The 27,436-nt window shown below is 51.9% G+C and overlaps 1 protein-coding gene across 3 annotated transcripts in view; it reads right to left on the reverse strand.

The window, feature by feature from the left end:
- Nucleotides 1-4,697: 4,697 nt before the first annotated feature.
- Nucleotides 4,698-27,436, reverse strand: part of ESPL1 (extra spindle pole bodies like 1, separase) — a 30,195-nt gene continuing 7,456 nt past the window's right edge. For all 3 annotated transcript variants that reach the window (XM_050924623.1, XM_050924624.1, XM_050924625.1), the window contains exons 5-31: nt 27,053-27,173; nt 25,235-25,371; nt 24,688-24,881; nt 23,051-23,293; nt 22,137-22,281; nt 21,454-21,598; nt 20,838-20,977; nt 19,688-19,822; nt 18,929-19,048; nt 17,647-17,818; nt 16,706-16,834; nt 15,891-16,047; nt 15,439-15,548; nt 13,552-14,702; nt 12,027-12,453; nt 11,160-11,330; nt 10,410-10,623; nt 9,531-9,718; nt 8,891-9,018; nt 8,483-8,605; nt 8,099-8,254; nt 7,610-7,780; nt 7,422-7,526; nt 6,815-6,930; nt 6,492-6,575; nt 5,778-5,942; nt 4,698-5,262 (exon numbers count right to left, since the gene is read on the reverse strand). In XM_050924623.1, the coding sequence (XP_050780580.1) occupies nt 5,061-5,262; nt 5,778-5,942; nt 6,492-6,575; nt 6,815-6,930; nt 7,422-7,526; nt 7,610-7,780; nt 8,099-8,254; nt 8,483-8,605; nt 8,891-9,018; nt 9,531-9,718; nt 10,410-10,623; nt 11,160-11,330; nt 12,027-12,453; nt 13,552-14,702; nt 15,439-15,548; nt 15,891-16,047; nt 16,706-16,834; nt 17,647-17,818; nt 18,929-19,048; nt 19,688-19,822; nt 20,838-20,977; nt 21,454-21,598; nt 22,137-22,281; nt 23,051-23,293; nt 24,688-24,881; nt 25,235-25,371; nt 27,053-27,173 (5,349 nt within the window). In that variant the 3' untranslated portion in view covers nt 4,698-5,060. The remainder of the gene's footprint in view (nt 5,263-5,777; nt 5,943-6,491; nt 6,576-6,814; nt 6,931-7,421; nt 7,527-7,609; nt 7,781-8,098; nt 8,255-8,482; nt 8,606-8,890; nt 9,019-9,530; nt 9,719-10,409; nt 10,624-11,159; nt 11,331-12,026; nt 12,454-13,551; nt 14,703-15,438; nt 15,549-15,890; nt 16,048-16,705; nt 16,835-17,646; nt 17,819-18,928; nt 19,049-19,687; nt 19,823-20,837; nt 20,978-21,453; nt 21,599-22,136; nt 22,282-23,050; nt 23,294-24,687; nt 24,882-25,234; nt 25,372-27,052; nt 27,174-27,436) is intronic.

The raw sequence follows: 27,436 nt of genomic DNA on the forward strand, positions 1-27,436 counted from the left end.
TTTCCAAGATGGGTTCAGGACCTTGCTTTTGGGAGTTCAGTGAAAGATGGCATTTCTACTACAGATCCCCTGCTATCATGCCTGACTCTTAGTTTAGTAGCAAGACAAGTCAGTCAAGGTTATTGGACTGCTCTAAGTTTACTCAGGGCACAGAAAATCATGGGGGACAGAGGGAAACTTGAGAACAACCTAACACAGAGACCCCAGCCCCTTTTTACCCACAGCGTGTTCGCCGAGAGAGGCTGTCACCTTACCAATGTAATAAACTCACATTAAAATAAATGTGCAATGTAAGCTTTTTTGGACGGGTGGTCTTTTCATTCAGTTTGTACAGCCCCTAGCACAATGGGGACCTGCTCCTAGGCACTGCTCACAATACAAATCAAATAAAGAAGCCAGTCCAGTAATCAGTGACAGCAGGTTGGATGAACATCAGATAGAGGGGACAGCCTCAGCTCTTTGGGTTTTACACAGCTCCATGAGTAGTCATTTTACATCCAAGTTGCTCCTTGGGGTGCTTAGAGGACCTCAGCGTGATGCTTTTCATAGAGGCAGTAACGGGCTTTAAGCTGGGACTCTCCAAGCACAGAGGCAGACTCTGATGTGATAGCACTACCTACTAAAGCAACAGACACACACACATACACGCTGGTGTTAAGGTGCAGGTTAGAAGGGAGAGGCACACCTACCCTCTAGAGACCATCCTACATAGAGGGAAAATGAGGGGGCTGGTGCTGAAGACAGTTATTAGGCAGCATTTGGCCACTAAAATAACTCAGTCAACTAGAGGCAGAACTACAGCCAAGCCCCCCTGTAGTGTGGGGGCTACTCCCAAGCAAGGCAGAATAAGTTGTTGCAATAGGGCACAGGATGCTGAGGCCAGAGATTTGGATTCTAGGACCAGCATTTCCACTCAGTCTGTGGAACCATCAACCAAGTCACTTAATCTGCCCTGACTCTGTTTCCCCTCTAGACAAAGTAAGGTCATGGCCTCCTTTTACGAAACATTAGGTGTCCCACAGCCCTATCAAGTTTTCTGGGGATAGGAGAGAATTCCTCCATCACCACCCCCACACTTTGTTCCTGGAGGTGTCTACAGCAGCTTCTAGATCCACTTCCAGCTCTCCTGATGGGCATGCTTCATGCTACTCTCCCTCCTTGACTTTGTGTATTGACACAATCCAAACTACCAAGCAAAGAGTGAAACCCAAGCCACTGTTAACAGTTCTGAAAGTTAAATCTCCTGAAAACCCTCCTGCCGGAAGCGTGCAGCTGGCATTGCATGTGACATAGCCAGAGCCTCCCCTGAGACATAAGAACAGCCATACTGGGTCAAACCAAAGGTCCATCTAGCCCAGTATCCTGTTTTCCGATAGTGGCCAATGCCAGGTGCCCCAGAGGGAATGAACAGAACAGGTAATCATCAAGTGATCCATTCCCTGTCACCTATGCCCAGCTTCTGGCAAACAGAGACCAGGGACACCATCTCTGCCCATCCTGGCCAATAGCCATTGATGGATCTATCCTCCCTGAACTTATCTAGTTCCTTTTTGAACCCTATTATACACTCTTGGCCTTCACCACATCCTCTGGCAAAGAGTTCCACAGACTGACTGTGTTGTGTGAAGAAATACTTCCTTTTGTTTTAAACCTGCCACCTATTAATTTCTTTTGGGGACCCCTACACTTCTTGTGTTATGAGGAGTAACTAACACTTCCTTATTCACATTCTCCACATCAATCATGAGTTTATAGCCCTTAGTCTCTTTTCCAAGCTGAAAAGCTCCCATTTTATTTAATCTCTCCTCAGACAGAAGCCATTCCTTACCCCTAATAACGTTTGTTGCCCTTTTCTGAACCTTTTCCAATACATCTTTTTTGAGATGGGGCAACCACATCTTCACCCAGTATTCAAGATGTGGGCATCCCATAGATTTATATAGGGGCAATATGATATTTTGTGTCTCATCTATCCCTTTCTTAATGATTCCCAACATTGTTTGCTTTTTTGACTGCCACTGCGTGGATGTTTTCAGAGAACTATTCAGTGAGGCCAAGATCTTTTCCTTGAGTGACAACAGCTAATTTTGACCTCATCATCATTTTATATGTATAGTGGGGATTATGTTTTCCAATGTGCATTACTTTGCATTTATCAACATTGAATTTCATCTGCCATTTTGGTACCCAGTCATCCAGTTTTGTGAGATCTTTGTGTAGCTCTTTGCAGCCTGCTGGGAACTGAATTATTTTGAGAACTTTTGTATCTATAAATTTTGCCACCTCACTGTTTACTCCTTTTTCCAGATAATATATGAATATGTTGAATAGGACTAGTCAGACCCCTGAGGGAAACCACTATTTACCTATCTATTCCTACCCTTTGTTTCCTATCTTTTACCAGTTACCAATCCATGAGAGGACCTTCCCTCTTATCCTATGAAAGCTTACTTTGCTTAAGAGCCTTTGGTGAGGGACATTGGCAAAGGCTTTCTGAAAAATCTAAGTACACTATATCCACTGGATCCCCCATATCCATATGCTTATTGACCCCCTGAAAGAACTCTAGGAGATTGGTGAGGCATGATTTCCCTTTACAAAAACCCTATTGACTCTTCCCCAACAAATTATGTTCAGCTATTTGTCCGACAAGATTGTTCTTTACTGTCGTCTCAACCAGTTTGCCTGGTACTGAAGTCAGGCTTACCTGCCTGTAATTCCCAGGGTCACCTATGGAGCCCTTTTTAAAAATTGGCATCACATTAGCTATCCTCCAGTCATTTGGGACAGAAGCGGATTTAAATAATAGGTTATAGACTACAGATGGTAGTTCTGCTGTTTCACATTTGAATTCTTTCAGAGCTCTTGGGTGAGTCCCATCTGGTCGTGGTGACTTATTACTGTTTAGTTTATCTATTTGTTCCAAAACCACCTCTATTGACACTTCAATCTGGGACAGTTCCTCAGATTTGTCACCTAAAAAGAATGTATCAGACATAGGAATCTCCCTCACATCCTTGGCTGCGAAGACTGATGCAAAGAATTCATTTAGTTTCTCCACAATGGCCTTGTTGTCCTTGAGTGCTCCTTTAGCATCTCAATGGTCCAGTGGCTCCACTGGTCCAGCAAAGAAGCAGGGACCTCTGCAAATCTAGGGCAACAAAGCTGCAGTTAAATGCTACAACAGGACTCCAACACACTTGAGGCCTTGATGGGCTTGCCCCCCGCCCAGTCTGGGCTTTGTACTGGTCTACTCAGGAAATCTAATCTTAAAAGCCCCCAAACACCCATCAGATCTAGGTCACCCTGCCTCAGCATGAAGGATGGGGAATGGGCTACATAACCTCTTGCCATCCCTTCCAGCCCTGCATTTCTCTGGTTCTACACCAGGAGGGTTTTGCCAGTGTTTACTGGAATGGCTGTACCAGTAAAACCCTCCTGGTGCAGAGGCCTCCACCTGAGGTCTTTAGTCAGCTATGCTGCTGTAACAACCCCCTTCCCCAACCAACTCTGAGGCCCATGGTGGTTTTTTAATACCATAAAACAGCTCTCCCCCACTCCACCCCCACCATTACCAGCAAAACTGCACCCAAGACTAAGAGATCCTCCCTCTCTCATCCTGACTGATACTGGCAAAAAGACATCCCACCCCCAGTCGGAGGATAGAATGGAAGCGACTGAAGGAAAAAAAGCCAAGTCTCGTAAGGTGTTTTGTCCAATGCAGGCCCCCTACCAGCACATGGGGTGTAGGAAGATGGCCCTTTGATGAGAGGCAACAGTGGCATCTAACCTTCCAAATAATCACTGCGTCAGTTTACCCAGAAGAGATTGCTCTAGATCAGAAGTGGGCAAACTACGGCTCGCGGGCCACATCTGGCTTGCGGGACCCTCCTGCCTCGCCTGAGCTCCCGGCCTGGGAGGCTCGCTGTTCCCTCTCCCCCGCAGCCTCAGCTCACTGCGCTGCCGGCACAGTGCTCTGGGCAGCAAGGCTAGGAGCTCTTGCCGGGCAGCGCAGCCGCAGCCTGACCCAGTGCACTGTGCTGTGGCGTGGTTGGTTCCAGCTGGGCAGCACGGCTGCCTCTCCTAGTGCTCTGGGTGGCACAGCTGTAGCGCTGCCAGCCACTGGTGCTCCAGGCAGTGCGGTAAGGGAGCGGGGGGGTGGATAGAGGGCAGGAAAGTTCAGGGTGGTGGTCAGGGGGCAGGGGTTCTGAGGGTTCAGTCAGGAAGGAAAGGAGGGTTGGATGGGGCAGGGGTTCTGGTGCGGTCAGAGGATGGGGGGGTTGGATGGGGCAGGGGTCCCAAGGGGTGAGAAGCGCGGGGGGGGTTGGATGGGGGCAGGGGCCAGGCCACACTTGGCTGTTTGGGGAGGCACAGCCTCCCCTAACTGGCCCTCCACACAATTTCAGAAACCCGATGTGGCCCTGAGGCCAAAAAGTTTGCCCACCCCGGTCTAGAGAATGGTTCAAGTTACACCCTCCAGCCTAGGCAACAGTCGGAGTGGCACTGCCCCAAAAGGAAAGCCTAGCAGAGCAGGTAACAGGGTTAGGAGTGGGGGAGTGCATGGTCCTCTTATTTCAAGGACCCAGGAGATCCATATGGTCCAAGTCTATGGCTCCACCAGCTTTACTATAGCTGTACAAGCGTTACATATTCAGCAAGCATGTGCAATATAAAAACTCAGATTTATTTTAATTAAAATAAGTTATATTCATAGAGATTTGACAATTTACATGTATACGATTCTTGTCCTGGACCAGCCCCTCTGCAAGTCACTGCAGCTGTTCAGACATGTCACAGTGAAGATTAAAAAAACAAAAATCCATCCATGAGTCCTAATGAGAAGCCACCCAGGGGCCTTCTGCTGAGAGTCAGACAGACAAGGCTGAAAGCAGCGCCTGAGTGCAAGGCACTTTCAGAGAAACTGTGGTCCAGAGGAAAAAGTTTGGCTGGGAGGAAGTTTTCAGGTCAAGTGTTTCATACAAGAGCCTGGAGGGATGAGGTGCTGGATCCCTTTCATGATCCAAGTCCCATGACCCCTGGGAGCCCAGTGGGCAGGGCCCTCACTGCAGAAACACAGGTAGGCCATAGGCTATGGGGGCTGCGCCGATGAGGTATTTGAGTTTGGGGGCCTGGCGGGACTGGGCGACATGCTGGAGGAGAGGAGCGCCTGACCCTGCCTTGAGCCAGCTCTGGAGGAGCGCCTCCATATAGCGGTCGATGTCTCGGTCAGTCACGTCCCAGAGGTTTCCCAACACCAGAGGGCTGCAAAGGGAAAAACAGACAGACACTTGTCTCCCCTCCAGCAGACACAGGGCTCTAGCCAGTACCTTAACCCAGCACAGCCATGCCTGGATCAAGCCTAGCCTGGGTTCAGGTGGTGGGGAGATTCAGTCCCCCAACCCCCTCCCACTATTAATTAGATCTGGTTGAGAAAGTGTGTATAGCTTGGACTGGCATCAGGCAAGTACCAGAGCCATAGAACTCTGCCTGTGTGGGCATCGGGCTTCCCCACAGCAGAGCTGAATGCCGTGGCTGGGATTTGAAACGATGTGATTTATGGCCATTAGTGTTTGAAGCTCTATGGGCTAAGCCAGGGGTGACTAGACCTCATGCTTAAGGGCACAGAGCCTCTAAATGAGTCAGGAAGGAAACCTACAATGCTGGCATCTCCCTTCCTCTAAAGCAGAATGGGGGGGTGGGGGTGCATGGGCCAGTGGGTTGATAGTAGCCAGAGCACAGATTTCCCACACTCGAGATCTCATCCCCAGCAGACTCACCATCCTGCCATGATGTACTTGAGGAGGATACCCGTTCCCTCCAGGTTGCCGCGGACAGCCAGGGCGGCGCTGCTGCAGCCAAAGAGCAGGGCCACAGCACGGCAGTCCAACTTTAGGATTGATGGTCCATCCAGGAAGCGGGCACCGGCTCCATGCCCGGCGTAGCTAAGGCAGAGTTTGTGGGTAAGCTCACAGCACTGCAGGGGACTCTGTGACAGCTTACGGGTGGCTGCAGCTATCTTGGTCATTGCTCCCTCACTCAGCTCCCTGGCCTCTAATGAGGCTGACTTGCAGGGCAAATGCTCTGCGCTTCCATGGACTGATCCAATACCCTGCCATTGTTCCCCCCAGGTCCCCAATGCTTGAATCTAGCTGCACTCCCATCCCTGAGCAGCGGAAACGTCTCTCCCCAGGACTGTTACGCGTTGGTCTTTAGCCACAGGAAAGAGCCACCTGCTATGGACCTGACGATTACTGAAAATGTGCACTTATCAGCATCCTGTAAGAGGGATCTCCTAGTGAGGCAGGTATCCTCACTGTACAGGAACGAGAAGGGGAGGTAGCTTGTCCAAGGTCACACCCCAAATCAGGCAGAGCGCTGGGAACAGATCCCAGGAGGTCTGAGGCGCCCATCTTCTAGGGAGACGTAGTCAGTCCTGCTTGCCAGTGCCACCCACCCTCAGACACTAGCTGGCTCATGCCAGAATCACTTACATATAGAGATCACGCTGTGTGAGAGCCAACTGCATCTGCCCCTGGCTTGGGACTTCTCCTGTCACCCCCGTCCAGCCGGGTTCGCTGTGAGACGACACTGGGTGAGAACAGAGTGGAACACCCACCACTCCCACAATGAAGGGCAAACCCCAACGGCATTGCTCAGCAACGCTCCCATGGCTCCAGGCAGGAGGCAGCAGCAGGACACATCTCCCACTCTACTGAGGGAGGCTGATTAAAGCCAAGCCATGCAGGGATACAGGCAACCACGCCCTGCAGAACCCCACCCCCATGGGCATGTGGGGGCAGGGAGATGCACCCACCTCTCAAACCAGGCTCGGAAGCGCTCCTCTGTCCCAGGCAGATTGTCATGTGGGTTGAGGACGTAGAAGGCACTGCTGGGATTCACTCCGCAGGTGAGGATGGACCCTCGCCGATACTGAAACGAGGACACAAAACATGTTGCTCCCACCCTTAAGTGCAGCATCCTGCAGAGTCCCTGGCACCCATGAGGGCAGCCACAATCTCACTGGGAGCTATGGGTGCTGGGCACCATCCAGTCCAGCCATGTGAACTGAGAGTCCATGCTACAGCTAGAAGCCCCTGGCTGGCCTGCGAGATCATTCCACCTGCCCCATCGCACCCATTTGCCAGGCTAGGGGTGCTCAGAGCCCCTCCAGCTAGCAGGAAGAGGGGACAGCACTTCTTGGCTGACCCTTTCAAGCTCAGTGTCACTTGAGCAGGTCATGCAGGGGGGAAGTGGGTTCTTCCTCCACCGAAGGAAGGGCCCAGCTGATCTGAGAGCATAGGAGCTACCTACCAGCCTCGCTCTCACACAGGCAGGGGAATTCTTCCCCAAGGCACAGGAGAGCCATCCCAGGACAGTCGCCTCCTTCCGCCCTCCCCTTCCCCCCCCCCTCCCCGACTTACCCTCTGAGCAAGGGAGTAGCTGAGCAGGAAGCGCAGGGAGGGTAACCGGGTCACTGGCAGGGTTCTCAGGCAGGGGATGTTCTCCCAGGGGAGCTTCTGCAGGTGCTAGAGAGGAGGAGGAGGAGGAATTATCTGGAGAGGCAGACGCTAGGCTGGCAGGGGCATGTTTCAGGGAGAGGACCACTAACCTTGTCCAGCACAAGAACCAAGTGACCGCTCGTCTGCCCACTGCGGGATCTCTGCTTGTCCACCGCCTCCTGCAGGAAGGCCTGGGCGGCATCTGGCTGCGCTGGGCACAGCCCAGACGCCAGGCACTGCACATCTTGAGGGGTGAGGAGATGAGAGCTGTTCAACACGAGCTGAGGGAAGAAAGGAAGACTGAGGCACGCGTGACTGTGCCAGTGTCCCCATGCAGGGACCAGCAAGGTGATGGGCACAGCAAATCCCCATCCATGCCCCAGGGGAATGGCTTCAACTGAAATGCCTCCTCCATGCGTGTACAAGGGACTTCCTAACCCCTTGAGAGCACGAGGGACCTGGCTCCTTTCCTACCACAGTCACAACAACAGCTCAGCAGCCTAAAGCTAGACCAATCCACATCTGTCCCGCCCAGGCTCAGCAAAAAGCCCAGTCATGCTAGGGGCTTCTCAGCTGGTTCTCCCAGGACCACCTCTCACCTTCAGCAGAGCCAGATCTGAATTTTCCCAGCCGCACTCCCTGAGCTGTTCCTGCAGGCTGGAGGCCTCCTTGGCCACACCAGAGTCCTGGCTGGCCGGCAGCAAGGCTCCCTTCCAGCAGCTCAGCACCTCCTTCTCCAGGGTCTCGGTCAGGACCTGCAGAATGGAAGAGGGAGTCTAAAGTCCCTGGGCACTGAAGAACTAGCCACCATAGGCAACCACTGGCCCCCTCGGTGGAAAGGCCAAGGGCTGGCTCCTGAGGATGGAGCTCCCCCTTAGGGCCAGGGGAGGCATGTCAGCAGAGTGGGGTGAAGGTGTGGGATGCCAGAAAGCCCAAGTCTCCAACTTGGCCAAGTCAGCAGCTGTTCCCGCGTGCCCACCCACCTTCATCCTCCTGTCCAGCTCCGTCCGGCCCAGCCACCAGTCCCTCTTGTCCGTGCAGTTGCTGAATTCCTTCTGCTCCTTCTGGATGGCGTCAAACTCGCCAAGTACCGAGCTTAGGGGCGCCTGCATGAGACACAGCGCCATGACCCCTGCCCTGAGCTCACATACACTGCTACCTCAATAGAACGCCACCCGATATAACACAAATTTGGATATAAGGCGGTAAAGCAGTGTTCTTGGGGCGAGGGTAGGGGGGTGGGTTGTGCACTCCAGTGGATCAAAGCAAGTTCAATATAACACTGTTTCACCTATAACGTGGTAAGATTTTTTGGCTCCCAAGGCTAGCATTATATGGAGGTAGAGGTGTAGTTGCCGCTGTCCAGGTGCCCCATCGACCCTGCTCCTCACCTTGCTCTGTGCAGTTGGGATGTGGATGGTCACTGGGGTGCTGTCCTTCTCCAGCCGCGTTATCAGTAAGGTGTCCCCAAGGGTGCCAGGCTGAAGGCTCACCAGGGTCAGCAGGCATACGGTTACACCTGGGATGAGCACAGCAACGGAGCAGTTAGGGGAGTCAATCAGTGAGCCGAACCCAGCTAAGAGCCCTTCTTTGGTGTCAGAGGATGCATTCTGAATCCACCCCAGTGGAAGAGAGCAGGCAGCCTGCAGGAGAGCCCCACCTGCGCTGTGGCATGGACTGAGAACAGTGCAAGCCTCCTATATGCCAAAAGCCCTGCCCCTCCATGGGGGAGGAGGAGATTTTGGTTCCCCAAGCCCATTCACTCCTTGTTTCGGGCCTCAGGTTGCAAACAAGGTCCCCCAGCTGGGATGGCTGTTTGCCACAGGGATGCCTGCCCACTAGGAACTGGACCAAGGACAACTCATTTAGCAAAGGCACTGCTCTATGGCCATGTGGTGTAACAACATTCAGCCACCACAGACCCAGCGGGTCCAGACCGGGCACCTAGCTGCGAGATGCCCTTTCCCAGAGGGAAAGCCAAAAGCCACCCGCTACCACCAGCTGAAGGGGACCCTCCCTCCCAGCACATACCAGTGGGGATTTTTTGCAGCTGCTCCCTGAAGCTCTCGGTCTCCCCCTGGCCCAGCCCTGCCGAGCTGAATTCGAACAAGCTCTGGAGCTGCAAGAAGTGCTGGAGCTGCAAATCGGCATCCCCTCCCTGCAGGGTGAGCTCCTGTAGCTGTTCAGCAACGTCGGCCGCTGACTTTTTCTTCATTTTGCTGGAGACGGAAGCAGCGTGCAGGGAGGGTCAGTACAGCAGAGACCCACAGGACCCAGAAAGGAGAGAGGCATAGACGGGGGCCGGGTTCAGAAAGGCTGTTCTGAACCGAGGGTGATGGAACAGGCAAGTTCCCAGAGCAGTGAGCTGAGCGCCAGGTGGTGGAGGAGCGAGGCACGAGGCTACAGGGCAGCAACAAAAGGGAGCTAGAGCTCTGAGTGGGGAGCGTTTAAACTAGGACGAGTGTCCTGATAATGCTTCTTCTAGTTTGATGTTACCACCCTCACAGTAGCTTCCATTTCAGGAGCTCCTGAGGATTATTAAGCCCCCATGCCCGAGCGAGGCATTATCCCCACATTATAGATGGGGTAAACAGCCTAAGGTCACACACTGGTCTTCTGGCAGCACCAGGAGAGGTGGGGCAGAGCTGGCTCCTAGCTTGGTCAATCAGCCACCAGCCCATCTTCCCTTCCCACCTCCAATTCAGCATTAAAGTTATTTTGCTTGGTCTCACTTTCGGAGGCTTTGTACAGCTCACAGACAGTTTTAACGCTGTCTCACCTTGTGGCAGTGGGTTCCACAGGCTTGTTATGCCCCATGTAAACAGAAGCTATAAAGGCAGCCTTTGCAGGATCTACAAGGGTTTCCCCTTTACTGTATGAACCCGCCAGTCGAGGGCGAGCAGCTCTTACTAGAGTCTCCTGTGAACGTTGCTCATCAGCTGATGGCGGACAGTGATAGAGACAGACTCTGAAACCAGGTAGGCAGTAGTGATGGGGTCCCAACTGCCGATGCACAGTGCTAAGAGCCGGCAGAGCTGGCAGTAGAGGGTGCCTGGAGGGCAGTGGCTGATGGCCTGGAAGGCAGCTTTCAGGGAGTTGCTGACAGAGTCCAGAGAGGAGACGCCTGGAACAGTCAGAGCAGATAACCCTGTGGTCAGACAGGGCGTGATAAGAGCATCTTCATTCGGCCCTCCCTCCTGCCCCGCGTGAAGGTGGAGATCAGAGCAGAGGGGAGCAGGTGGGGTGTGAAGGGTAGAGTGGATTGGAAGGGGGTTGGAGTGGCAGCGAGCATGTTTTCAGAGGAGTTGGCAAGTTTGGGGAGCTGGCAGGCAGGGTGGAGTGGAGTGCCTTGGCTGTCCCAGGGAAGAGTGGAGGCAACCTCCAGCAGGCTTAGCTGCTGAAGCATCATAGCAGAGACAGGAGGAGGACTGCCAGTGTCCGATCCAGGCCCACCACACTGCTACTGTGGCTTGTTGGAACGACAGGGTTAAGGACAGACCAGGCAGAGTGCAACTATACCTTCCTTATACAATGGTCCCTGAATTCCCACAGGAGCTCACCTCTCTGTCCCCTGCCACTGCCACAAGGCCCTGATGTTTCAATGAGGAGGGGAAGCAACAAAGGGAGACCCAGGTATTGTGGGGTTCCTAGGGCACTTACTGACAGCGGCAGCCAGGGAGGAGGAGAGTGCCTGCAGGCTGAATGGGTCATGGCTGCCTTTCCTCTCTGCCACCAGGAAGTTCTCCTCCAGATCAGCACTGGCATCTCGCCGGAGAACCTCGTGCTCCCCTTCGACACCATCCTGCCTGTAGGCCAAGAGCCTCTTCCTCCCTGCAGACAAAAGCAGACACTTCCCTCAAACCTCGCCTCAGACCTTCCCTCAGACCACACCAGGGCTCTGGCTTCCATCAGGGTCTGCTCAAGCCCAGTCTCTGCAGACAGAACTTGGAAAGATACACTTCTGCGGGAGAAGTTGGATCCAGAACGTGGCAGGATTCAGTTGTCACAATGCTGAACAAGTGAGAAAAGCAGCATCCTCAGATCCGCCCCCCCTCCCACTTCCTCAGTGAGCTCTCCCCCTTGCCTCTGCTGTCTAACCCCCAGAGGCTTCCCTATCCATTTCAGGACCCAGCTCCACAGGCCTCCCCTCATCTGCAAGGCCCTATATGGGCTTACACCAGCCAACCAGGACACATGGCTAGAGTGTCCAGAGCACTTTCACTCCACTCCTGGGAGCAAGGCCAGTCTTACAGACAGAGGATGCAAAGAGTGAAGGGACTTGCACCTGCAAACCATGGGCAAGTCAAGGTTAGACCTTGGGTACCTCCCAAATCTGGGCTCAGACCAGACTTTAGCAAGCACTCTCTCCTTTGCCTATATTCTCAGTTTGAGACCTCCCTGGTTTCTATGCCCCTTGATCTAACATGATCCAGAATACAGCTTGCCCACGACACATTACGCAGGACAAAGCTGTCTAGTAGTCAAGCCCTTCTTGCTGACTCCTCCACCCCAGAAAGCCAGACTTACCTGTCGCTGGCTCTTCCTCATCAGATCCTCGCAAGACCTCAAAGCTGATCTCAAATCCCTCTTCCATCACCTTCTCTTCCTTGATGGTTCTTAGGAGCTCCCTTTCCTCCTCCTGCACCTGTCCAGAGGGGCCTCTTGGGGCTGCTCCCTCCTTTTCTTCTTGCCCAGCAGCTTTCCTGTTGCCCGCTCGTGTTCTCCGGGGCTTGGCTTTGCTGTTCTGGGGGCAGTTATCTGAAGAACTGGTTTGGGCCCCCTCTGCATCAGCAACCAAGGCCTTCGGCCGTGAAGCTTTCCTGCCATAGGCCGATGCCCGTGTTGTCTTGTGGCTGGCAGGCCCTGGCTCTTTGTGAGCAGCCAGCCCCTTGTTCTCTGGCCCCTGGGCTGCTGCAGCAGGATCCTCCACATCACTGTCATCGCTGAAGACCACCTGGGAACAGGGAGACAGTTTTCTCCAGGGTGGATTCCAGCTCCTTGCTCTCCAGTCTAGTCTAGTGACCCCCTCTGGGCAGTGCCCAGAACGCATGTGGAGAGAGATTTATCAAGCTCTTCTTGGCACCAGGATGGGACTGCAGGGAACGGCCTTTTTTTTTTTTTTAAGCAGGGGATCAGTAGCCCTGGAATCTTACGGCCTGAGTTTGTCTCCAACACCAGCAGCACCAACTTCAGCTTCTCCTCCCCTCTAGCCCAAGCTCTGGGCCATGCCCAAGGGGAGGAGGAGCGGGAGGACAATTCCAGTATGCAGTTGATGACATTCTCGGCTGAAAGGTCTAGGAGGACTGACATCCCCATTAGAACTGGCTTGTGTCGCTCAACTCTGCTCACAAGCCTGGCTCTTAGACACTAGTGATTTCCAGTCCTTATAGAACTGGGCCAACTAACCTAAAAGCGAAAGGCTCTGTGGATCTTGTGAGCCAACAGGAGTTTCAGGGGCATCTTACGCACCAGAGAACTAGCAATGGAAGGGTTAACTGCCTACAAATCTGGATGAGTCTCCACCTGGCCTTGGGACAATTTCAGCTTTGGCTTACAATTAACCCTTTCAGTCCCTGCAAAGAGGTGGTAAGACCAGAGTTCTCATGAAGGGATCAGGTTCCTGGAGCAGAGGATGGCCAGTTGCTTGTATTTAACTCATGTCACTAGCAGCAGGGGGGTGTAACAGAGCAAAGAGAGACCCAAGTTAGGTTGGATTACTGAAGAATTCTGCAACAGTGAGCTGGGACAGGCCGCGGCCTGGTCTTCCCCAGGGAAGGAGTACAAGCCCTATCACCAGGGACATGGCAGAACTAGCCAGGACAATGCCCTAGAGAGCAATCTGCACTGATCAGAGGAGTGCGAGAGGGGACAGATGGAGTGGACACCACCCAGTAGGCCATCTCCCTATCCCAAGGGATCAGAAGCTGTTCGGGTCTGACCAGCAGGTGGTGCTCTGGAAGTTGCCCAGGCACAAAGTAGTCCCGGGATCCCCAATATACCTTCCACCCCAAAGATACCATCCATCAATGAGTGCTGCACCCCCCGCACTTACCTTCAGGCGAGATCTGACTCTCTTGGAGGCTTTGGGAGCCTTTAGCAGCTGGGACTTCGTCCCTGGAGGGGAGATCTCATTGAACACCATAAATGGAGCCTTGGGACCAGGGGTTGGCTTAGTGTGTGAACGACCCTTGGTGGGAGGGAAGGATTTCTGCACTGGGGTGCAGGGATCCATTACAGGTCTAATAACGATCGGGGGCACCTCTCCATCTGAGTCACCCAGGGCAAAGACATCACTGGACTTTATCAGAGGCAGAGGTTTGACTCCCTGACCTCTCTTGGCTTTGGGTTTTGGGCCAGAGGCTGCCACTGGAATCTTCTTGCTTCTACTCTTCAAGGGCACTCTCTCCTCTCTCTTGATTGCCTTGGTCACTGCTGATTCTTTGGTCTCAGAGGAGACAGTTGGGGGTTTCCAGGCCCAGGCGCTGGAGAAGATGTGGGCCATGCAGCTGTTGTGCTTGGACACCAGGCTATAGATGGTAGCCACAGCTTTGGTGAGCAGCAAGCTGGCTTTGTGGTACTCCAGACCTGGCAGACAGGGCACTCTGGAAGACAGGAATGTCAGACCGGCCTCCAGGAGCTCCCATAGCCTCTTCTCTGGCCGGTGGTCACCCATGCTTTGAGCCGCCACGGTGGCATAGATGTTGGCGACCAGATCGTCCAGCAGCCCAAGCACGGATCGGTCCCGAACAGCAGCCTTCTTGCCACTGTGCTGGGATGCCTCCTGCACCATGGTGGAGATGCGTGAAGTCATGACCATACAGCGCTCCAGACTAGCCCGGAGAAGACCTAACCCTTCTGCTCTGTTCCCTGATGCCAGCTCCCACTGGGCATAGGAGACCGCCCAGTGGAGGCAGACAGCCGAAAGGGTCACGTCAGAACAAAGGGAGCAGGAGCACAGGGCAGAGTGGCTCAGGAAGTTCAAACATCTCTTTTTCTTGGGTTTCAGCACTGGGGAGGTGGTAAGGACACTCTCAGTCTCCTGTCTGCTTACTGTGTCCACAAACTCAAGCAATGGGCCCTTCAGGAAGCCGTCTTCTTCCCCGGCAGGCTCGGCACTGGGGCCTTGGCACTTGCTACCCTTGGACCTGCCCTTCTTGGGTTTGATCTTCACTTTGCTTTTCTGCTTCTCTTTCGTTTCAAAGTCTGGAGGTGGAAGAGAGGGAGTGTGGTTACTTATCTGAGTGTCGCCACTTGCGGTCAACCATTGCTGTGCTATACTGAACACACGGTAGACTCAAGACAATTATTACTGTCCTTTGTAGGAGGCCTTTTCCCCTCAATAGGACAGAATGCTTACCACCACCACCACCACCACCACCCCACCCTAGAAAGTGGAAAGTAGTTACACAGCCTCAAGACAGTACTGATCTTGGGTTGTAGAGTCAGACTTGTAACCATGGGACACTCCCCTCCCCCCCTCCCCCAAAATAATCTAGTTTTATTCCTATATTAACATTTCCTCTTTCCAGGAAGCAGCTAAAAAAATAAAATAAATAAGCTACTAGACACACTCCTTTCTTTACTGGCCACTGGGAGTCGCTCTCAGTGAGCTAAACTGGATTTGGTTTGCAATTATGAGTGCCAAGTCTCAAGACCTCCCCCTTCCTCCAGCCCCTCTGGTTCATGGATTTCAGGGTGTCCTCAGTTGTGTCATTAAAACTATTGTAAGAGACACCCTGCAGAGAAGGAAAAGCAGAACCCTGGTGTCTGCAGACCCTTCTCTATCCCTAACCATCTGTCTTTGAAGCGCAAGCTGTACGGCCACTGCCACCAATGGACAATGCCATGGGAAGAACTGGTCACATTTCCTTTTCAGGAGGCATAAAGTCCTCTTCCCCTCCCCGCTGCTCTCCTTTAAATCAGAAGGAAAAAACCTCACCAGTGCCAGATTCTAGCAGGAACAGGGCTTGTTGGAGGTCTGAGTGACACAGCTCCAGCTCACTTCGCTGCAGCTCCAGCTTGGCCTTCAAGACCAGAAACCCAGCACACCTAGGAAGAGAAACCCATCAACAACCTGGATCCCATGAGGTAAGATGGCAGCTTGATTAGCAGTCCACGAAGACCAAATTTTCTCTAGGGAAGGATCAGCAAACCCCACTGCCAATGCTGCTTCCTGCACTGGCAGCAGCTTGGACAAGACCCAACACCTGGCCTCCCCATCTGTGATGAGGAAGTTGTCCCCTAGGGCTGGCCTGAAAGCAGAGCTGAACAGCTCCCAGAAACATGGAGGTCCTTCACAGGCATTGAGACATGACACTGACAGAGTTGCTTCACATTGAAATGGGCATGCTGTGCCCCGTGACAGAGTCTTTCCCACCGAAAGCCCCTTACCACCGAATGGCCTGCAGCTTCATGGTGAGTTTGAGGGCTTCCAAGCAGAAAGCTTTAGCTTCACACACCATCTCCACTTGGCTGAAGAGGGCAATGAGCTTCTCCGAGCAGACCAGCATGTCCGCTAGCACCTGCCATTTCTGCAGGAGATTCTCCCCTGCATGAGAAGAGAACAGGTGAATAGGGATCCTCTTTTGCACTGTACCTACAAAGTTAAGGGGAAGCCACTTGGTAATTAAACGTCTACAAGACACTGCACTACTCCAGACCATTAACATCATCCAGCTCTTTACTGGAGAGGCTGGTCAGGGTAGGTCACACAGAAGTTTATGCTGCAATGTAAAGTCATTCTAGTTGATATTGAAGGGACTGGATCAGCAGGCAGGCAGCCAGATACCATGGTGACAGGCTCTGTATCCCTAGCACAACAGTTAAAATTTCCTCAACTCAGCGTTCACTGGTATTTTGCTCCCAGCCCCTTTATTGCTCTCTGTGGACACTTGATCATGGAAGCTAGACTGTTGTATATGGAGGCATAAGACTTTCCTAGTTCTATGAGGAGACACTAGGCCTGCTGACATCAAGGATGAAGTTAGATTAAAAAAACAGGAAGATGCGTTTCCATCCACCCAAAAATCAGATCAGCCTGAAGTTTTCCACGTGGCAGCTAATCCCGGCGCAGACTTCAAACAACACAATTTAGAGAATCAGCCTCTTCATTTCCTTCTGTGCACAAAAGCAAGATCCAGTTAAGACAGCCAAGTCCTCTTAGTCAGGGCTGTTAACAATACCGTCTATGCACAAATGCAGCTTACCGTGATCCACAAACTGAGTTTCTGTGACAGTTTTAGGAGAGGACAGCAAGTCACCGCCCATCAGGAGGAGGATGATGCTGCGGAAGAGTTTGTGAGCATCAGCAAGAGCAGTCTCAGGGGTCTTCCATCCTGTACAAGGGAGCGTATGAACATTAGCACCATCTGCCTACCCATGCAGAAAGCAGTTAATTCCCCCAGTGCCATTAATAGCAGCATGCTTGGCATGACTCCAGTTATTTGCAGAAACTCCAGCAGAACTTATAAAGCATGCAAATTCCAGCATTTGCTCTCTGCCCATCTCAGTTGGAAGGGTGGTGTCACAAGACAGGGAGATCAAAGCAGGCAGCCCTCAGGCAACTGAGGGACATTTTTAGGAAGAGGAGCGTCTGCAATGAAACTCAGATAGAAGTTACTTGGACCACTGCCCTCCTATTCCAGGTCACATGCTGATCCCCAGCCTGGGTCAGGAAACAATCCTTCTCCCTGTCTAGCCTTATACAACAAAGTATGCTATGGGAGCTCTATATCACTAATAGATTTGGCACCGGTTGTCATTGCAGATGGACACAGGACTAGATCCACCACTGGTACATTAGAGTCCATGCTCTCAGACCTCTGGAGGACAGCTCCAGATTGGTAGGCTGCTCTGCTTCTTCCCACACAGGAGGGGTGGAGAAAGGCATTTGCCACATTTGTGATAAGAAAGGTAGAAGGTACCCAAGTTTAGCATGTCACTAACGTTGTGGGCCAGGTGGTCATCACTGGCAGGCCAAGAGAAAGCCAGATCTAGGTATCTGTGAACTCCCAAGCCACCCCACAGTCTGCCAAGGTAGCATATGCCACCCAGTATAGGCCCACAACCCCGCTGCCATCAGAATATCTCCCATGCTGCTGAGACACTCTGGACTGCAGTCAGGGTTTTGCCATGTCACCATGCTCACCTTGAGCCCAGAGCTGTTGCCTGAGCTCAGGTGAAAGGCTGGTTGAAGGAAGGTTGAGATAAACTGCCATCAACTGGAGGACATGGGCTCGGAGCAGGTACCAAACCTTTGAGATCTTCTGCAGGGCTGGGTGTTGGAGGACCTCCAGCAACAGAGTGAGGCCTTCTTCAACCTGTATGTGATAGAGATGAGGACTGAGGGGTACAGTGACCTGGAAAACAGTTCTCCATATGAACCAAGACCTATCAATTCAGCGTTACAGCTTGATTCAAGTAACTGTAGTCCATGGAACAGACTGGAGGGAAAGATTAGAAATACAAGGAAGTAGTTTCAAGAACAACAAGGTCATTGAAACAATCACTTCTTTCATTCCTTTTGAGGACGGGATTTCCTCCATGCAAGATCAGTTGACTGAGACACTGCAGAATGAGTTTAAGATCCTGCTAGTCAGGAACACTATGGAAAAACCTTAGACTGGCAGGGGGCAGTGTGCAAGGTATTTACACTGCCTCTGCTCACCCTTTCCTGGAGAGGGCAAATCCAGAAATCTCCACCTGGCACCTTCCCCCAGGAGAATTTAAGCTAACAGTCTGGCTTGAAGAGGACTCATTGCTCTAAGTCCTCTCACAGCTGAGCAGAAAGGTTTCCATGCTGGCATCCGATCTTCAAAGTTTCCTTTCCCACTGGTGCCAGGGTGGGCTTTGACTCAAATCCTAAACAAGGTGGATATTGGGCAAATCAAAAAAGTTTTCTATTAAACATGTAAGGGTTTCAACTAAATGGAGCTTTTCATAAAAGGAGTATCTGCATTCCATGGGGAGTTTTGCTTTTTTGTCAAAGACATTTTCTGCCTGAAAAATGAATAATGTCAATTCTGAAATGTCACTGAGGCACTTCATGCTTCTACTTTCTTCTATTGACCAGACTCCATCTCCTATGATGCTCCAGGGCCATGTGACTACCATGCATAGGAGGAATGGAGAGGGGAGGTGCATCGTGATGGTGCACCATGGGAGATGAGTCCAACCAAGGCCCAGTCTATAGCACAATGGGAACTAAAGATACCCAGACTACATGTCCCATGAGGCATAACAGCGTATTTCAGAATCAAACTATTACAACCAAAAAAATGCAGAGTTTTCTGTGGGTGGGGAAAGCCCCATTTTCCAACTAGCTCTAGTAGACCCATATTTAAAGGTCAGATTAATGATTTCTGCAGAGCTGAAGCCTGAAACAAAGGGACTAGAAAGTCACAGGAGCTACATCTCAAAGGGCTGGTTACCTTATGGTTTGCACAGCACAGCTGGCTATGGAGTATAAGGCACGTTTGCTTCAGCAGCAGATAGGAGTCACTGCTGCAGTCAGCCTTTTGCAAGCAGGACTCTGCTTCTTCCAGGAAGATCTGAAAAGAGAAGCCAAATGAAGCATGTGCAGTCCAGGGATTGCCACAGAGTGATAGTTGAATTCAGCTCAGCCACGGTCATGGTAAAATCTTAAGAGGCACAAAGCACCACAAAAGCTGGAAGATTAGGATCACATTAGAAACCAGCTCCTCCACTGAACTCCTACGTACTGGGCAGATTCTTCACCTCCCCTTCACAATTCTAGAAGACAGCAACACTACACAGAAAAGCTGAAAGACCTACCCAGTGTACGACTCTCCAGACTTGACAGTTCAGACCACGAAAGTTAGATCAAGTGTCCCCACCCTAGCAGAGAATGGCACTATCGGCCTGTGCATCAGTGGCTCCCAAAATCCTTTCCGCCAACAACCCTTTTGGAGTCTGCCCAATTGTCCCAAACCCCTTTTGTTTCCAGTAGTACTGAAAACAAACCCCACCAGCGTGACCCCTCACGCATGGTGTGTGAAGGACGCCATTGAGAACAAAATGCCGTCCTCCATGCAGCAAGAGTGCTAGAATGCTCTTCTGGCCTGGCTCTGGCTCAAAGGACTGACCCTCACGTAAGCCCAGACAGACCCCACCTTGGGAACCACTGCTATAAGTCACCTTTTTACCACCACCCTCCCCCTGATACTTACCTTGGCCTCACTGGGACTCTCCAGCAGGAACAGTAGTTTAGTCACTTGACACAAAGCGCTGGCTGTCCCAAGCCAGTCACCAAGGGCACTGGAGAGGGTTCTGATCAGGAGATAGCTTTCCATGGACTGCAGCGGCTGTGGGACAAGGAAAACAAATACACCCATCCTAGATATGCCACACATACTTTAAAGCCATCACTTCACCCACCTCAGGATGAGGTATTGTAGCCATTTAATAGTTACACGACTCTTCAGGGCAGCAAGTGGAGGAGGGAGGGACGGGGACAGGACAAACACTCCTACAGCAATGAGGGCTGTGCAAGTACCCAAATAGAGAGGGGACCACAGGAAGCCACAGTAGAAGAGATTAGGACTGTTTAAAGAGGAGACACAAGAACTAGATACAAACAGGGATTGTTACAGAGGTCAACCAGGAGGCTCCTATTGACCCTCACAATTAGATCAGAAAAGGCGACACAGGAAACTGACATCGTATAATTAGCCTGTGAACTCCCTGCCTCAAGGTATCAAAGACAAGATTTTAATCGGCTTCATGAGTTGAATGTTTATATGAACACTGCCCACACACACCCCTCTGTTACAGTAGATAAAAGTGCAAGGACATAAATCCTCATGCTTCAGGGCATAAACCCACTGCCAATGGCCAAGGGTCAGGAATGAAACCCCCATGGCCAAGTACTGAAGAGATTTCCATAATGGTGTGACACTTTCCTCAGAAACATATGGAACAGGCTACTGTTGAGACAGGATACCCAATTATACGGCCTGATAGGAAGTGCTGCTGTAGGTCAGGTTATGGTCCTAATCTAGGGAGGAAGAAGGATCAACAGAAGCTGATCACTGATCATGTCAGGGAGCACCAACTGCTGGGGCTGCAGTGCCCACAAGCCACCCCTTGGCTAGAGCAGCACAGGCGCTCGACTAAAATGTGAAGGGTCACATAAGACAACACACTGGCTCACTTTTACCCACTGGTTCAGACACAGGTAACTTTAACGTAGGTAGCTCCTGAGATGACCTATGGTTAGTACTAGCCTGAAGCCCTCTTGCACTTAGATAACCCTCTCAACGCCACAAGGCTATGACGAAGCCACCTCCCCAGCCCATCAGAGCCCAAGGCTCCCAATACCTTTGCCATCATTCTGTAAAGTGCTGCTATGATGTGCAGGGAGACCATGGTCTGCTCGACACTGCGCACTGCTGGGACGCCCTTCTTGGCCAGGAGCTTCTTCCACAAGGCACGGGCATCATCCAGGCACTTGGCCTGTGCTAAAAACCAAGGCATGCAGTGTCACTTAGCCACCAGGGGTCTGATCCCTCTCCTCCAGGGCCAGAGCATCAGACATGGATAAAATCCACCTCTAGAGCAGTGGTGACCGAACGGTTCTTGAGAGAAGGCAGAGGGAATGAGTCAATGACCCCCACCACATGCAAACAGGGGTGTTGTAAGTTTGCAGGTGACAGTATCCAGACAGGCCCAATGTGCTCAACTAAATGATGGAGAGACCAATCTCACCCCCACTGCAGCAGCAGAGTTCTGGGATACATTCTCCTTGCTCCCAATGGGAGCATTCCCCACCCCCTCGCACCCTGGAAAACTGAATGGGAGACCATGTGCCTCACCCCCACTTCAGGGATTCTCTTTCCTGGGCCCAATGGGTCGGTTTAACCCATACGAGAAGAGTTAGGCATTGCTCCAAGATACTGTTGGCATTTAATTGTCCCACCTCTAAGAGGGTCCTCACCAGAATCTGCCACCAGGTTGAAGGAAATGCCGTTGTACAGGAACTTGTCATCTTGGAGCTTGTCTTCATAGTTGAGGTCATTGGGTTCAAAATCCTCCAGGTTCTTGTGCCCCTCGTCTCCAGCTCTCTGGTCCCTCTCAATGCTCTGCAGCAGGTTGAAAGAAGCCAAGGCAGTTACAGCACATTGTTGATGGTATGTCCGATGGGAGGAGAGTGTGGGTCTGCTCCATCACCATTGGGTTTTCACCCTTGGGGGAAGGCAGACAGTCTGATGGGCCAGACACAGGGAAGGCTCCCAAAGACAGCATCCCAGACAACTGCATGGGCACTTCCCTGTCCTTCCTGCACAGCCATTTCACTGCTTCAGGTGCTGGTGCTTTGCAGCCATTCTCTACAGGCGGGCCATTGATGTGCTGCTAGAAAGACACCTGGTATATCCTGGTGCAGATCAGGCAGCTGGAGAGCTTTTCATTGGCCCCATTGATATGGGGGGTACCCAGGAACAACTCCCCAAAGACGGCACCATGACTGTTGTGCCACAGCCTCTCACCTACCCCTGCCACCCAGAACCCTGTCCTCACCCCACTGCAATGCTGAGGTGGCTCCAGAGCTTAGACCTCCCATGGGGCAGGGAGGTATGATCAGAATCACCAGCACTGCATCACACTGCTGCCACCACCTACCTCCTGCATTTTGGCTTCGAGGGTGCAGATGTAGAGCCAGAGCAAGGCCTGTGCTTTGTCATCCAGGAGCTGCTCCTGGTTCTCAGCACTAACAGGTACAGCGTCCAACAGTCGCAGGGCCTCCCGCACGGAGTCCAAGGAGGAGCTGCAGGAGAGGAGACTGGTTATAAGCCAGACTAACAGCATCTCACTCCCAAGGATCTCACAGCACTTCTCTTAAATGGGGATGATATTTTCCCACCTTTTGTGAAGGGAAATGGGCAAAGGTCAGCAATTAAGTGACAGAGCTGGGTACAAAACCCAGGTCTCCCATATTCCGGTCCCTTTTCTCACCACTACTATCTCCATAAGGCATGTACTGTACAGAGAGGCCTTCAGTCCCCAGGGCTATCGTCTGGCACCATGAGATTCAAACCAGGGAAGAGGCGTCATGTGAGGCCAAACCCCATGACAATTCACAGCAGGGGCAGGCCGACAGTTCTGGAGTCTTAGCACCTCTAGTCTTCTAGAGGAACTCTATGGAACGCCCCTACAGGGCAGCAGAAGATGAACCTCCCAGGTGGTAGGCACAATAGAAAAGGACATGGCCCCTTTTATTCAGTAGCTCTCCTATAGGGATCATTAGTGTAACAGAGACATCTCCTGCCCTGCACATGCCTGGAGCAATCCCCAGTGCTTACAGGGTGCCAGGTTGCAAGGGGCTGCAGAGCTGGAAACAACATTTGTAAGACACAAGCTGGGTCACTAAGGGACCCCACATTTTCAGTACTGTTGGGGAACCCCCACAACTGGCTGCTTTCCCCTTGTGGCTGCCTCCTGGGGGAAGGGCAGCCAATCAGAACCACTGCAGGAAGCAGGTAGTAGAGGAACAGGCAGATAGGAGGGTGATGAGGCCCACCCCACCCACCACTCACCAGGCCGTCTGCTCCGCGTAGTCGTGATAACACAGCACCTGGGCCAGCTCCACCAGGTTCACCGCCCGCTCGTGATCTCGGCCGCTCTCCTCTGAGCAGATCTCAAGCAGGTCGCAGATCACGTTGAAGCGCTCCTGCCCTGTGTCAGCCCGCGTAGCCTTGTAGGCTTTCAGTTCTTCAGAGAGCACAGACACCAGGGTCCCTACATCCAGGTCATGCCCCTCCAAGCCATCCTTCAGAGTCCTGCAGCAAACACGCAGGAGCAACACTTGGAGGTGGGCCACTCAAAATGGCTGCTAGGGCTCCCGATAGCCCCACCATAGCTGGGCACTACAGCACAGACCCAGTTTTCTAGCCAGGGTAGCATTTCTTCTGGGAAGCATCAGGTTAGTCTTTAGGTATTTCAGTAGCTTTGATCATTAGTAGGGCCCTACCAAATTCACGGCCATGAAAAGTGCGTCACAGACCATGAAATCTGGTCTTGTGCGTGCTTTTACCCTATATTACACAGATTTCATTGGCGAGACCAGCGTTTCTCATATAAGGGGGCCTGACCCAAAAGGGAATTGTACGGGGCACAAGGTTATTTTGGGGGGTGGGGGGTCACAGTATTGCCACCCTTAGTTCTGCACTGCCTTCGGAGCGGGGCGGCCAGAGAGCAGCAGATGTTGGCTGGGCACCCAGCTCTGAGGGCAGTACCACCAGCAGTGCAGAAGGGTGGCAATACCACACCATGCCACCCTTACTTTTGCGCTGCTGATGACGGCAGCTTAGTTTTCCGAGCTGGGCTCCTGGCCAGCAGCCACCGCTTTCCAGCTGCCCAGCTCTGAAGGCAGCGCTGCTGCCAGCAGCAGTGCAGAAGTAAGGGTAGCAGTACCACTATCTCCCCCCCCCCACAATAACCTTGTGACCCCCACACCCACCAACTGCTTTTTGGGTCAGAACCCCTAGTATTACAACTCCATGAAATTTCAGATTTAAATAGCTGAAATCATGAAATTTGCAATTTAAAAATCCTTTGACCATGAAATTGACCAAAATGGACTATGAATTTGGTAGGGCCCTAATAATTAATTACACAGCTTTGTCTATGCCAGGGGTAGGCAACCTATGGCACGTGTGCCGAAGTTGACACACGAGCTGATTTTCAGTGGCACTCCCACTGCCTGGGTCCTGGCCACTGGTCTGGGGGGCTCTGTATTTTAATTTAATTTTAAATGAAGCTTCTTAAACATTTTAAAAAACTTATTTACTTTATATACAACAATAGTTTAGTTATATATTATAGACTTATAGAAAAAGACCTTCTAAAAAACATTAAAATGTATTACTGGCACACGAAACCTTAAATTAGAGTGAATAAATGAAGACTCGGCCCAGCACTTCTGAAAGGTTGCCGACCCCTGGTCTATGCTATGATAGTGACCAGGTTGTGTGTGACAACAGATCTGTCTTGGGGTACTAGGAGAAATATCCATCCATTTTACAGATAGGAAAACTGAGGCAGAGAGCAGTCTGGCCACAAGATGAGTGGCCAAACCAGGATAGACCCCAGGAATCTGACTCCCAGTCCCATGCTCCATGAAATGACAGGCCAAAAGAAAGGCTCCCACCCCTGATTTCAGCCCCTTCCTTACTTTAGTCTCAAGTCTTCATCTCCATTTTTTGTTGCATCCATTTTGACTCTGACCCAGAGCAAGACTGGCTCTGCCATCTGCTCCGTGATCTTGCTATGCAGTGCGGCCAGCCAGAGTGACACAGACTCAAGGCCCTTCTCAAACCAGCACAGCTTCCTGTAGCTTTCCACCTGCAGCTTAAAGCATTTGTGCAACTGCAGAGAGACAGAGAGCATAACTTGACGGAGCCGTTTGGAACAGGATGAACGAGAGTCACTTCCACCTAATCCCTGCAAAGAGGCACCATCAGCAAAAGCTTCCCCGTTTCCTGGGCCCTAGAGCCCCCAGCCCCACGTTGCAGCCCCCATCCTGGTGGAGGGCCTGTCAGGACTCCACATCAGCTAGAGGATGGAGAGGAAGTGCCTTACATCTCCCAACACTCAGGGCCTGAGTATGCTGCCTTCATGGAAGTCTGGTTCCTACAGCCCAGGGACTCAAGCTCATGGCTCCCTTACACCAGACCCCCGAGTCCCCAGTGAGCTACCCAGAATCTTAGGCAGCTACTCACCCTTTCTGTGGACATCTCTGGATATTTACAGGACTCTGCCATCCCCAGCTTCCGGCAGAACACCTCAGTCACTGAGCTGGCCTCCACATACAGCTTCTGGCTGTAGAAGCCATAGGCCAGCTTGAATGCACACGAGGCTACCACAGCAAACAAAAGCATGAATATTAAAGGCTGCCTCGTTACGAGATTACAGTACTCTCACTCTCCGCTCCCCTATGGAGGATAGGGGGCCTACCACCCTCATTCTGAAAGCCTTGTTACCAATATCCTTGCAAGAGAATCTGTCTCCATGAGCTGTGGGAGCAACAGCAAAGACCTTGTATGGAGAGATCTGGATTTTCCAGTAGAGCATCAAGAATCTCACTGGCCTAGTTCCAGCCATGTGTAACCACTCAGACACTGTCCCCGATACTCCAGCAAGGCGAGCATGTCACGGAGGCACCATATTTGGTCTCAAAAGGAAGGGTTTGCCTTGGGCACTTTCTGTTAGAGAGCTACAGTTGCAAACTCCCCACAGCCATCCCATTGGACGAAAGCATCAGTCTACAGAGGAAGTGTAAACACTGGCAGGAGGAGACCCACCAGTCAGTATCAAACTGGTGCATCCAAGTCTCCTCACTTACCCAGGTGCTACTCCACTGACTTCAGCTGAATTGCTGGAGATTTGCACAAGTGATCAGGCCCCAGGAGTTGAGTTAAGGAAGGAGACCATTCCCTCTAGACTGGAAGGGCTGTATAAAAGCCTCCAGCCTCACGTCACCATTCTGGGGCCCACTCTCTCCTCATTCCCATTTGACCATCCCCCTAATCCTAGGACTTGTGATGTGCAAGGCATGGCTATCGATTCCTCCAATGGATACTTGATACCAGCAACACCCCTGCCCCTTCAATCCCAGGCTGGGCTTTGTGAGGTCTCAAGCCCACACTCTCTGATCCTTCACCGCTCTTTGGGCCACAAGATGCTCAGTCATTTCCCTGCAGTGCAGATTTAAGGAAGAGGAAAGTGGGAGGAGTCAGATGCAGAAGCAGGACAAGCATTGCCTGGGACTGCGTCAGGGGGAAGAGGAGGAAGATACAGTGACAGGTGATTTGAACAGAACAGTTGATAGTGATACTGAGGTAGGAGGAAAAGAATGGTTCACGGGGTCTAGGAAGAACATTTTCTTTAGGGTCTCATCAGGAAAGACTGCAGTGGAGCCACTGCTCTCTAGTAGCAGTGATTACCAGGACAAACTGGAGCCAAGAAGCAGAACTTTGGAGGGGCTTGGGGCAAGAGACAGGAGTAGAAGCATCAATCATGATGCTCTTGTTCCGTTCACATGGGAGTCTTAGCACCATTAAGTGGCAAGACTTTGCAGTACCACATTCCATAGTTAGCTCCAGTCCAGCAGCAGCACGGGTTACTTTGGGAAGGACTTTGTAATCCAAAGAACCAGGGCTATCTGGTCACAAGCCACACCTGTTCCAGCTACTACAGGTTAGAGCTTTTGCAGGACAGGGAGGAGCACCAGAGCAACAGCAATGCTTCCCTGCCTGGAAGGGAAAGGTCTCAGTCAGACCTGGCACAGGGATCTCAGTGGAGAAATCGGTCAGTTTCTCTCCCTGGCAGCCCAGTGGTGCTTAGCATATTTGTGGGGCATTGGTGAATGTTGCACTTTTTTCACACTGAGTTTGTTCTGCATTCAAGGTAACGGACCAGATCCTCTCACACAGCAGCCCAGAGCAGTTAAACATTGGGGAGGCCATTCCCAGCCCACCGACAGCAGGCCTTGTAACCAACAATGGAGCGGGACCCTGCTCAGAGGCTCAGGGACTGACCTGTGACATCAAGGTATTCCACTTGGTCTTGTTCGGAGAGGCCCTCTAGTGCATCAAGCATCCAGGTAATGACACTTTGGCAAGAGCCCACCAGCTGCTCCAGTCCAGCCGCCCCTGCCACCTGTGGAAAGTCAGAGGTTTGGGGAGCAAGGGAGATGCAGCAGGAGTGATAGGACATTTGAGCAGTTGCACGGGAAAGAAATAATCAGGGATTAACAGCATGAGGCAGCATTCTTCCACTGTTACACAGACTTCATCTGCCAGCTATGCTCAGAACTAAGAGGGTCACCACCACACCTGGAGTGGCTATTGCTGGTTAGCGCTATTGAGTGGTGATTGTGGTAATTGACTTGCCTTTGCAAAGCAGTGTGACTTGCAGATAAA

Source organism: Gopherus flavomarginatus, chromosome 16 (assembly GCF_025201925.1).
Source record: "Gopherus flavomarginatus isolate rGopFla2 chromosome 16, rGopFla2.mat.asm, whole genome shotgun sequence".
NCBI classification, from domain to species: Eukaryota; Metazoa; Chordata; order Testudines; family Testudinidae; genus Gopherus; species Gopherus flavomarginatus.